Here is an 11,929-nt window from a genome sequence, read left to right as displayed (position 1 = left end):
TGCCAATTTTTAGCGGGCGCCACCCCGATTTTTTTTTTTTTTTTTTTTTTTGAGATGGAGTTTCGCTGTTGTTACCCAGGCTGGAGTGCAATGGTGCGATCTCGGCTCACCGCAACCTCCGCCTCCTGGGTTCAAGCAATTCTCCTGCCTCAGCCTCCCGAGTAGCTGGGACTACAGGCGCGCACCACCATGCCCAGCTAATTTTTGTATTTTTAGTAGAGACGGGGTTTCACCTTGTTGACCAGGATGGTCTCGATCTCTTGACCTCGTGATCCACCTGCCTCGGCCTCCCAAAGTGCTGGGATTATAGGCGTGAGCCACCGCGCCCGGCCTAGCCACCCCCATTTTAATGGGGCAGAACCAGAGTGGCCACCCTGGTGGCCAGGAGTTAACACTCACCCCTGAGCTGCCCACTCGAGCTGGCCTAATGTCACTCACCCCCTTTTTATTGAGATGGAGTCTAGCTCTGTTGCCCAGGCTGAAGTGCAGTGGCACAATCTTGGTTACTGCAATCTCCTCTTGGGTTCAATGGATTCTCCTGCCTCAGCCTCCCAAGTAGCTGTGACTACAGGTGTGAGCCACCACACCCTGCTAGTATTTTTTTTTTTTTTTTTGAGACATTTGAGACAGAGTCTTGCACTGTTGCCTGGGCTGGAGTGCAGTAGCGTGATCTCAGCTCACTGTGACCTCTGCCTCCTGGGTTCAAGTGATTCTCCTGCCTCAGCCTCCCAAGTACCCACAACTACAGGCGCATGCCACCACGCCCAGCTAATTTTTTGTATTTTTAGTAGAGATAGAGTTTCACACTATGCTGGCCAGGCTAGTCTCAAACTCCTGACCTCGTGATCCGCCCACCTCGCCCTCCCAAAGTGCTGAGATTACAGGGGTGAGCTACTGCACCCAATCTAATTTTTGTATTTTCAGTAGAGATGCGTTTTTGCCATGTTGGCCAGACTGGTCTTGAACTCCTGACCTCAGGTGATCCACCCGCCTAGGCCTCCCAAAGTGCTAGGATTATAGATGTGAGCCATTGCACCTGCCAGTACCCCATTTTTGAAGGTTGAAGAGACTACTTCCCTTATTAGGGATGGGAAAACGATACAGTTGGGGTGGGGAAAGCAGAACAGGTGTGCCCAGGGACAGCCCATAAATCATCCTCACGGGATAAAGTCTTTCTAAAGAAAGGAGCCCTCAAAACCACAGGTCTCCTGGATGGAAACTGGCCAAAGGCAGTGGATACAGTGAAGAATATCTTGAGCAGTGAAAAAGGAATCTTGAGTTCTGATCCTCCGCTGGCTAAGATGTACAAGTGTGAGGATTCTCTGAGTCAGTAAAGGTTAAGCCGTTTATGTATGGTCAAACCATATACAATTTGCCCTCCATGTCTGTGTGTCCCACATAGGAAGATTCAATGAACTGCGGGTTGAAAATACAGGGTTCGGGCGCAGTGGCTTACACCTGTAATCCTGCACTTTAGGAATTCAAGCAGGAGGATCGATTCAGGCCAGGAGTTCAAGACCAGCCTAGGCAGCATAGAGACCTCCTTTCTACTAAAAATTTGGGGAAAAACAAAACAACACAACTATCTGGGCCTGGGAGCCCATGCCTGTAGTCCCACCTACTCTGGAGGCTGAAGTGGAAGGATCACTTGAGCCTAGTAGGTCAAGGCTGAGTGAGTTATGATCCCTTCACTGCACTCCAGCTTTTTACTACAACCACCTGATCTTCAGGGTTGTTATTCCACCTATGCAGAGTTCTGGTGCCTCACTTTTGACCTTACCTGACATCGTCAGTTACCAATAGTTAAGGATTAGCCTATGCTTTATAAATCCCTGATCAGGGTTACTACGTCACCATCCATACTCTTCTCCCTCCAATCCACTGGCCACCAATGACTCTTGTTAGAAGAATCTTGCATGTTTGCAAATCTGTTTCTCCGAGGAACAATAAGGCCGGGCGCGGGGGCTCATACCTGTAATCTCAGCACTTTTTGGGAAGCTGAGGCCAGCAGATCACTTGAGGTCAGGAGTTCGAGACTAGTCTGGCTAACATGATGAAACCCCATCTCTACTAAAAATACAAAAATTAACCAGGCATGATGACGGCCTCCTGTAATCCCAGCTACTTGGGAGGCTGAGGCAAGAGAATCACTTGAACTGGGAGGTGGATATTGCAGTGAGCCGAGATCATGCTACTGCACTCCAGCCTAGGTGACATATAGGGACTGTCACCAAAAAAAAGAGAGAGAAAGGCTGGGCGCAGCACCTCAGGCCTGTAATCCCAGCCTTTTGAGAGGCTGAGGTGGGCAAATCACCTGAAGTTCAAGACCAGCTTGGCCAACATGGCGGAAACCACCCCCCCCCCGCCACGTGGTGGCACACGCCTGTAATCCTAGCTACTTGGGAGGCTGGGGCTGGAGAATTGCTTAAACCCAGGAGGCAGAGGTTGCAGTGAGCTGAGATGGCACCACTGCACTCCAGCCCGGGTGACAATGTAGGTCCTCCACCCAGATCCTCCGGGAGTTACTTTTTGTTGTTTCTGTGTGGCCAGATTACCTTTGATGTGCTTTCAAAGGCAGCTTTTTTTCCAAAGGTACCAGCACCTGAGGCTCTTCTTTAAAAAACCATCCTTAGGCTAATAGAGCTGTTTGTTTTCCCAATAGACTTTACCCAGTGACTGCCAAGTAGAGAAATTAATCAGTGCCTCTGAGGTTTAGCTCTCTTGCCTTCAACCCTGAGGCATAATTGGTTCTAGGCTTCTGCCTGAGGTCACATCCTTGCTTGGCTTCCTCCCCTTCCCCTTCCTACTTCCCCTACTCCCTTCTGGGAGCACTTTCTTAACAAATATCACATGGACACAAATCCTCTCAGGTTCTCAAACCTGAAACATCCCTTCCTAGCTCAAAACCCACATGGGCTAGGTGCTGGCTCACGCCTGTAATCCCACCACTTTGGGAGGCTAGGGTGGGAGGATCATTTGAGGCCAGGAGTTCAAGACCAGCTGGGGGTAGGGGGCGACACAGGGTTTTGCAGAACCGTTTCTACAAAAAATTTTTAAAATTTAGCCAGGCATGCTGTTTCCAGCTACTCAGAAGGCTAAGGCAGGAGAATCCTTTGAGCCCAGGAGTTCATGGCTACACTGAACTCTGCAGCTACTATACTCCAGCCTGGGCAACAGAGCGAGACCCCATTTCCAAATAAATAAGAACTCACCCATGGATCCCTACTGCCTCAAGATAAAGCCCATGTTTCAGGGCCCTGGCCTCTGACTGCTGCCTGCCTCTCCAGCCTCACCACCCTGCCCTCCAGCTAGCAGGAGTTTTCAGTCTAGGAAGTCACTGTGGTTTCCTAGCACCTGCCATATGACCTCTAGATACAACTTCCCCTCCAGCCCCCAACTCCATCCCCCTGAAGGGTAGGAGTTGATACAGGCCTAGAGCTAGACTCAGGAAGTTTGCTGTGGGAGCTCAGATGTGAAGGCAAGAGAATCTTCCAGTCCTCTCAGCCCCACCAGGCTGCTCTCAGGCCTTTCTTTTTCCCTGGCGAGGTGGGTAGGGTGTTCCCACCTAAGATGTAATCTGAGTTCTGATTCAAGTCTAACCTTGAGCCTACTTGATATCTTTACCCAAATCCCTGGTCCTCTCTATCAGGGTCCCACCTTCCCCTGCAGTGGGGCACCCAGTCCCTGCCAGGGCACAATCTTGTGTGCTTTTTTCCTTGGCAGCAGCAGACATATTCCTTGGCGATGGTGATGACCACATCTGGGACATTGTAGGGAGTGTCTATTTTTAACCTTACTCAGGCTCGGGAAGCAGCTGGCTCAGGAGATTGCCCAGTCTGGTGACCTTCACCTCTAGAAACTGAGTGCCAGGAAAGGAAGAGTCAGAACTGAGGCCCGAAGCTAGGTCAGCCTGGGCCTTCAATATTATCTGGGACCCGGAAACATTTGTTCAACAAGATAAAAGTTCTTTGTGTAAGGTGCCATAGTCACCCCACTCCCACAAAATCAAACATGCAAGAGACTTGGAACAGATTCTACTCCTGGCCCGCCAGGCTCTCAGGGCAGGTAAGAGACTGGGATATGAACCAGTTCAACCCAAGGGCTCAGTGAACCTGAATGGGTCAGAAACAAAAGCTCACCTGCCCTCCCCACACACGGGGCCCGAGAGGGCATTCAAAATGTGAACTTTAATAACAACAGGTTAGAGTAGGGGTTCCCCAGGAACAAGAATGAGGGAGCTGGTGCTGGAGGCCTCGGGGTGCCCACTTCCCCCATCCAAGACCTGGAGGCGAGGAGGCAGTGGACCCTATTGAGGCGGGGCGGTGCCCAGCTCCATGTAAGTCCATATGTCTGGGGCCCTGAGACCCAAGATGCAGCAGTGTGTGGAGCAGGGGAGCCGCCCTGCCTGACCCAGGAGGTACTGCAGGAAATGAGGCCCAGGCTGGGCAAGCGAGCAGGCCAAAGGCTGTGGAGTCAGATTCGGAAGCTTTCCTCCCGGCCATCAATGTGGCGGAGCCGCAGGTAGACGTCCGTGCCAATGCCCTGCAGGGACTGCAGCTGCAGGGACCCACCGAGGTACTCCGCATAGGCCCGTGACGTGGGCAACCCGAAGCCAAAGCTGGGGGTGGGCAGGGGGACAGGACAGGAGGCTTCAGAGGCTTGAGTCTCCTGGGGTCCCCCACCCCTCCATCCTGGCCAGGCAGGGTCTCACCCGTGCATGGGTCCTGACTGGGCACCACTGTGCATGTCCAGATGGCCAAAGAGGGGACTGATCCGGGGGTCCTGTGTGCTGGCCTCAGCTGTAGTGAAGTGGTAGTCCATGACCCGGTCCAGGTCTTTGTGAGCGATTCCTCCACCACGGTCTGAGATCCTGGCAGGATGGTGACAATAATGGGCTTGGCTCAGCTTTGACGGGGGACTCACCACCTCCCAAGCAGACAGTACAAAGTCTGCCTTCCTGTCCCTTCTACCTAGAGCTGGAATGTGGTCCACCGAGACCCTTGGGCCTTGTTTGTATCGTCCTCACCTCTGCCAGGACCACTGACTGCTTATACCTTCTCATAGGATGTGACATTTATCCTCAGCCCAGCATCCTGGACCAGTTACTCCTGTTTCTCAATTTCAAGCTCTTCAGCTGCTGACAGGCAGGATACTGAGGCCAGCAGCTGGCCCCAGATCCATTAATAACCAGCTCATGGCCATCTCAGGATCCAGAGAATGGTTTGTCTGGCCAGGGACCGAGTCCCAGAATGGGACAGGAAGGGGCTCAAGGTCCTAGAGCAAGTCAGAAACAGTGCCTGGACCCCCATCCCATCCACCTCAGCCCAACTCCCACTCCAGGCAAACCTGATGATCAGATCAACATCATTGTTGGCGATGGTGATGACCACATCTGGAACATTGTAGGGAGTGTCTAGGTGACTCTCCATTGTGGCTCTATGCAGAGGGGAAAGAGCAGTAGGTAGGAGCATGCGGTTCCTGTCTGCCCCCCTCCCAGCACGTCCAGCCAGCCTACCTCATGGCATTCTTGAGCAGCTCCGGTAGGATATAGTCCAGTGGCATAGGGATGAAGGGGAAACGGGCAGCCACGTGGCCATTGATGCGGACACGGGGCGCATTGCCATACTTATGCTCACACAGGCGTCTGTGGACAGGAGTGAGGGTTCAGACGGGCTCCTCCCCCAGTGGTTTGCAACTGGAGACAATTCTGCCCCACCTAAGTAACATTTGGCAATGTGCGGAGACATTTTTGTTTGTCGCAACTAAGAGTTACTATTAACATCAGGGATGCTGCTGTACTTCCTAACAGGCACGGGGAAGCCCCTACGACAAAGAACTATCTGGCTCAAAATGTCAATAGTGTCACGGTTGAGAAACCCTGCCCCTGCCGACCATGTCCCGGGCAAGGGCTCAGACCCAAGCCTCCCCTGCCCCAGATGTCTGCCCACCCCCTGAGCCATTCTGGGCTCACCTGGCAAAGTCCACCCACTTCTCAATAATCTTCTTTGGTGAGAGACGAGTACAGATGATGCCAACAAAGTCAGGCTGGCCAGAGAAAGGAGGTCAGGACTACCCACACCCTTAGCTCCACCTCGGCCCCCAGATGCTGGCAGCTTCGGAACTGCCCCAAAGCACCAGTCCCACAGCCTCACCCCCAGGTCCTTGACCCAGATCCCCAGCCCAGTCTCCTCTGTCTCAACATTCCCAGGTAGTTCTCAGGTCCCAGAGCCCCACCTTGTCCTCGTGCAGCGCCAGGTGATGCGTGGCCAACATGCGGATTCCAAGCCTCGAAGTCAGCGTCTTGTCCAAGAAGTAGCGGACAAGCTTTTCATCCTGTAAAGAGTGAGGCCTCAGAATCCCATGCCCTTCCCAGCCTCCAGCAGGCCTGGCCCCTCCTTAGCTGCCCCAACCTGTATGTGCTTCCGGCTCTCACGCAGGCCCTCTGCCAAGAGGGTCACCACATCCTTGTGGTCATCCAGCAGCTGTCGCACCAGCTGGCAGTACTGAGCCTCTTCCGCCTGGTCCTTGATCTGCAGGTCACAGAGTCATGAGCAAGGGTGGTCCGAGTCCAACCTCTCAGCCCCTCACCCTGCTTTGGTCCAGCCCTCACCGGAGGGAAGTCCGTCAGCTTCTGGAAGGCACGGATGTACAGCTCATGCTGCAAGGAAGAGGTGTGGAAATTCACAGGGCTGCATGGCCACTGAGCAGGTGCCACCCACACCTACCCATGGGGATACCCAACCCGGACAACCATGTATCAAACCCCCACTGTGACCTTTCCGCCTCCATGAATACACCTTTGACTTCTGAAGGCCTAGGGCTGAATCCTGTGTGGCCCTGACACCTTTAGGCAAGCAAGCGTCCACCACTCTGGGCCCCAGACTCCCCACTTGCCCCCAGGCAGGGTGGTAAGGTCCTCTACCTTACCACGTGTAGTATTGTGGGGTTGCAGCCAATGATGAAAGGAAGGCAGCGGAAACCCTTGATGCGGTGAGCAATCCTCACTGGAAGTTCTTGCTGCAGGTACCGAGCACTTTTCTATGAGAAAAAGAAGGGAAGGCAGGGCTAGGCCCTGAGTGTCTGGGAGAACTCCAGGAGTCACAAGGCAAATAGAGGGTGTGAATCTTACCAGAAGGTGGCTGCCATCCTGAGAGCGGCCGGAGTAGAGCATCATGGTGGGCGTGAGGCGGACTGAGGGCTAGAGAGGGAGAGGGGACTTGAGCAGCAAACTCCCAACACACTCCCCCTCGCTGCCGTATCCCGGACCCCGGGCTCGCCACCCGCCTACCTTCTCTGCTGCCGCATCGATAGCCGACTGGTTGTAAAAGGAGGTGACGGTCTTGGAGCGCTCCCGCGCCATCTCCACGTGGTGTGTGTCGGTGGCTGACGTTGAGCGGGACCGGATCCCAAGTGCGGGCCCCAGGAGGGGCCGGAGTGGAGGCCCACCCCGGGGGCCACTCCCCAGCACCGACGCCAGGATCATTGTCCTGCTTCTTTGAGAGCACCCAGCGGCCGCTAAGGCTGAGGACCCAGGGGGCAGAGGCGACCCAAATCGGGTAAGGGGGGTGTGGGTGGGTAGGGGCTCTTCTCCAACTTCAGGGACAAGGGCGTGTCGAGGATGCTGACAGTCTCAGCCCGTGGAGAGGAGCTCCCATCTACCGGGGCGGGGAAGGGGAAGTTGTAAGGATCTGAATCCACACAGTTCGCACCACCGGTGCACCGGTCTCCCCAGACGCGGGCGACCTCTGCCCACCTCTCCCGCCTCCCCTAATGAACACGGGCCGCGCCTGAAGGACCTGGCCTCCCGGGGGTTCTATTCCTCAACCCGGGGTTCTACTGGCGGTGGGTGGGCTTTTGGGGGAGGAGACACGCAGACCCTTCCAGCCCGAAAACCTCGCCCCGGGTTCCCGGGCACCTCCTCAGTGGGCGGGGCTGCCCCTGCCTGCCCAGCACCTTCAAACCCGGGCCCTGGGAGGGCGGCCAGCGGACGTGCGACACCAGTCCTGGGCTCCAGTGTCGGCTTGGGAGGGTGCGGCCTGGAGTCCCCAGAGGGGCCCCCTACGCGGGTCACTTGGTTCGGCCCGGATGCCCCCCCATATGGTAGATGCGAGCCCCGCCTGGGCGCCAGTGCTGTGATGGAGGCTGCGGACGTGCGTTGCGGGGCCTCCGTGGACTGGGTCGGCAAGGATCGCCCCACTTACCGTGGGGCCGGAGCCAGGGCCCGGGTCCGAGCAGAAGGGCTCGAACAGTCCACTCGCCGGGGGCCCAGTCGCCAGAGCCCTCCGCCGCAGTGACGTCGCTCGGGGGCAGCGCCCGGTGTGTTCTGGGAGTTGTAGTTTGCCTTGAGGACGTGCAGCCCCGCGCGCCCGCGCATCCAGGCCACGCCCCTGCTCCTGGACCCTAAACAGCACCGCTTCCTCCCCGCGGCTTCCGAAGCTCCGTGACCCTCCTAGCCTCTTTCTCCCGCTCTATGAAACGGGCTCCCTGGGAGCTGAAAGATCTTATATGTAAAGCGCACAGATCATGCCTTGCCTGACTCTCTCTCGGCGGTCTTGTCCTCCTTCCAGTTCTTGGTTCATTTATGGGAAACCAGACTGTCTGCTTCAAACCCCAGCTCGGCCCCTTAATCCCTGGAGCAAATTACTCAACTACTCAGTGCTTGGTAAAATGAAGCGCTATCATCAGTCTTGGGGTTGTGTGGATTACATGAATTTATATGAGTGCCTAGAACAGTGCCAGGCGTGGAATTAGTACTGTGTAAGGGTTAGGCATTATTATTATTCACTCATGCCTGCAGAGAATGCAAGTCACTTGACTGGGTGCTTTTTCTGCATCAGGAGAGGATTGGGCAGTGAATTGAATAGATCTTTCTGTGCACTGCACAGGAGGACAGTTTCATCTTCTGAACTCCTGAGGTCCGCCTTGTCCTCCCAAAGCGTTGGGACTACAGGCGTCAGCCACTGTGCCCGGCCTAAAATAATTGTCTTCTTGCTGGCTTCTCTGACATTTGTCTGTCATAGGCTGTGATGAAGGCTTTCAGAGGAGGCTGCCGGAGCCTCAGACAGGGACCGAGACAGCTGTATAGGTGCAGCCTGAGTAGGACTCGGCCAGGCAAGGGAGCCGGGTGGGAAGGGTGTGTGGCAGGATAGACAACAGCCCAGATGGTCTGAGGATATGGCTGGAGCCATGTGGGATATAGGAAGGAGAGGGGCAGCGGCAGAGAGCAAAGATTGTTCTGCATTTGTCCTAGGATGGTTAGGAACCACTGAAGGGTTCTAACTGGTGGGCTTGGCTCCTTAAACGGAGCCCCCTGTCTGCTGTGATTTAGTGTATGGGGTTTGGTGAGACCAAAAGCAGAGAAACCAGTAAGAAGACAATTATTTTAGGCCAGGCGCAGTGGCTCAGGCCTGTAATTACACCACTTTGGGAGGATGAGGCGGGCGGATCTCAGGAGTTCAAGACCAGCCTGGCCAACATGGTGAAACCACATCTCTAATAAAAATACAAAACTCAGCCAGGTGTGGTGGCGGTGCCTATATATCCCAGCTACTCGGGAGGCTGAGGCGGGAGAATCACTTGAACCCAGGAGGCGGAGGTTGAGTGAGCAGAGATCGCACCACTGCACTCCAGCTTGAGCAACGGACTCCCTCACAAAACAAAACAAAAAAGACAATTACTTCATCCGGTGCTGGGAGGGACACATTTCAGTGTGTGCACATGCATATGTGTGTAGTGTGTACTTGTACTGATTGGAATTTTCTTTACCATGGTTACATATTTCCTAAATATGTTCAATAAAAAGTACTGAATGAAGCAGGTGACACCTTTGGAGGCTGTATTTATTTGGAGATGGGGTCTCGCTCTGTTGCTCAGGCAGGAATACCATGGCTCCATCATAGCTCACTGCAGCCTCCAACTTAAGTGATTCTCCCGCCTCAGCCTCTCAAGTAGCTGCGACTATAAGTGCGCACCACTACACCCAGGTAATTTTTTCCCCCTCAAGCAATCCTTTTGCCACGACCTCCCAAAGTGCTGGGATTATATAGACATAACCCACCGCGCCTGGCCTTTTTTTTGTGTTAGAGCCGGGGGTCTCGCTATGTTGCCCAGGCTGATCCCAAATTCCTGGCCTCAGCGTCCTGAATTCTTACAGGCATGAGCAACCACACTGGGCCTGGGGGCTGTCTTTAAACTTGGAGGTGGGCCTGGGGCAGTGGCTCACGCCTATACTCCTAACACTTTGGGAGGCTGAGGCAGGCAGATCACCTGAGGTCAGGAGTTTAAGACCAGCCTGGCCAACGTGGTGAAACCCTGTCTCTACTAAAAATACAAAAATTAGCTGGATGCGATGGCGTGCACCAGAATGTACAGAATGTACGGGGCCAGTGGGCCCTGTTTCTCAGAAAATGGGTTACAAAGATGCCAGATGTCTCAGACCACAAGCTCTTAGAACAGAATGCCCTACATAGCTCAGGGTGGGCAACATAGCTCAGGGTGGGCAAAATGGAGTTAGCAGGATTGTTTAAAATGTATTCATTATAGCCAAACTAGGGTATTTCACCTGTAATCCCAGCTACTCCGGAGGCTGAGGCAGAAGAATCGCTTGAACTCGGGAGAAGGAGGTTGCAGGGAGCCGAGATGGCGCCACTGCACTCCGGCCTGGGCGACAGAGCAAGACTCCATCTAAAAATAAAAATAGGGCCGGGCGCGGTGGCTCACGCCTATAATCCCAGCACTTTGGGAGGCCGAGGTGGGTGGATCATGAGGTCAAGCGATCGGGACCATCCTCGTCAACGTGGTGAAACCCCGTCTCTACTAAAAATACAAAAAATTAGCTGGGCATGGTGGCGCGTGCCTGTAATCCCAGCTACTCAGGAGGCTGAGGCAGGAGAATTGCCTGAACCCAGGAGGCGGAGGCTGCGGTGAGCCGAGATCGCGCCATTGCACTCCAGCCTGTGTAACAAGAGCGAAACTCCGTCTCAAAAAAAAAAAATAATAAAAATAAAATAAAAAATAAAAAAATAAAAATAAACTTGGAGGTAGAAAAGAAATAAATAATAAACATAAACTTGGAGGGAAGATCCCTCACCGTGGCTGGCCTGCCTGAGGAATTGGGGGCAGATCACAGGAAAGGGGCATCCTGCATCCCTGGGTTTCCTCTTTGCCCCCCACCCACACCGTTCCCACCTGTTCTTTTCCAGCGTCCTGGAGGATAGCCAGGCTGCGGCAGCCCCGAGGCAGGCACGGCTGGAGCCCGTGGCAGAAGGGAATGTGAAGGGTGCTCCTGGCGGGCAGGACTGGCTGCGCTCTGTGCGCCAGAACCCGACCCTCACGTGGCCGCGGCGTGGACAGAGGTCTCAGGCGGGGAAGGCTGGGGCTGCCGCGGAGGCGGAGGCGTCTGGCACCGGCCTCACCTCATTTGACCCGCCGCTCTCGGCCCCACCTCATTTGACCCGCCGCTCTCGGCCCCAGCTGGCCCGGACTTGCTGCTGCCCCCGGCGGCGGAGGTTGGACATGCATCTCGCGAGCCCCCTTTCAGAATACCGTATACAATAGGTCAGGCAGCTTTCTAAGCGCCTTCGATGTATTTTTTAAATATTTACGGCCGGGCGCGGTGGCTCACGCCTGTAATCTCAGTATTTTGGGAGGCCGAGGCGGGCGGATCACGAGGTCAGGAGTTCGAGACCAGCCTGGCCAACATGGTCAAACCCCGTCTCTACTAAAAATACAAAAATTAGCCGGGCGTAGTGGCGCGCGCCTGTAATCCCAGCTACTCAGGGGGCTGAGGCAGGAGAATCACTTGAACCCGGTAGGCAGAGGTTGCAGTGAGCCGAGATCGACACCACTGCACTCCAGCCGGGGCGACAGAGCGAGACTCAGTCTCAAAATCAGTAAATAAATAAATAAATAAATAACCATTGGGTTTAGC

General features: G+C 54.7%; 1 protein-coding gene across 2 annotated transcripts; it reads right to left on the bottom strand.

Moving 5' to 3' along the window:
* Nucleotides 1-4,168: 4,168 nt before the first annotated feature.
* Nucleotides 4,169-11,152, bottom strand: BCKDK (branched chain keto acid dehydrogenase kinase). Of its 2 annotated transcripts, none has more exons than XM_012469968.2 (12): nt 8,202-11,152; nt 7,289-7,655; nt 7,130-7,198; nt 6,928-7,038; nt 6,611-6,658; nt 6,411-6,530; nt 6,235-6,333; nt 5,972-6,045; nt 5,516-5,644; nt 5,347-5,436; nt 4,712-4,870; nt 4,169-4,618 (listed from the first exon to the last, which is right to left on the bottom strand). In XM_012469968.2, exons 2-12 carry the CDS (start codon nt 7,481-7,483, stop codon nt 4,474-4,476), a joined length of 1,239 nt encoding a protein of 412 aa, XP_012325391.1. In that variant the 5' UTR covers nt 7,484-7,655; nt 8,202-11,152; the 3' UTR covers nt 4,169-4,473. The 2 variants fall into 2 exon arrangements, with proteins under 2 accessions (XP_012325391.1, XP_012325392.1); XM_012469969.3 differs by lacking the exon at nt 8,202-11,152 and adding an exon at nt 7,954-7,969.
* Between the last annotated feature and the right edge of the window lie 777 nt (nt 11,153-11,929).

This window comes from Aotus nancymaae, unplaced genomic scaffold, assembly GCF_030222135.1.
Source record: "Aotus nancymaae isolate 86718 unplaced genomic scaffold, 86718_ANA_hifiasm-v0.15.2.pri h1tg000049l, whole genome shotgun sequence".
In the NCBI taxonomy this organism is placed as follows: Eukaryota; Metazoa; Chordata; class Mammalia; order Primates; family Aotidae; genus Aotus; species Aotus nancymaae.
This window is presented reverse-complemented; position numbering and strand designations above follow the sequence as displayed.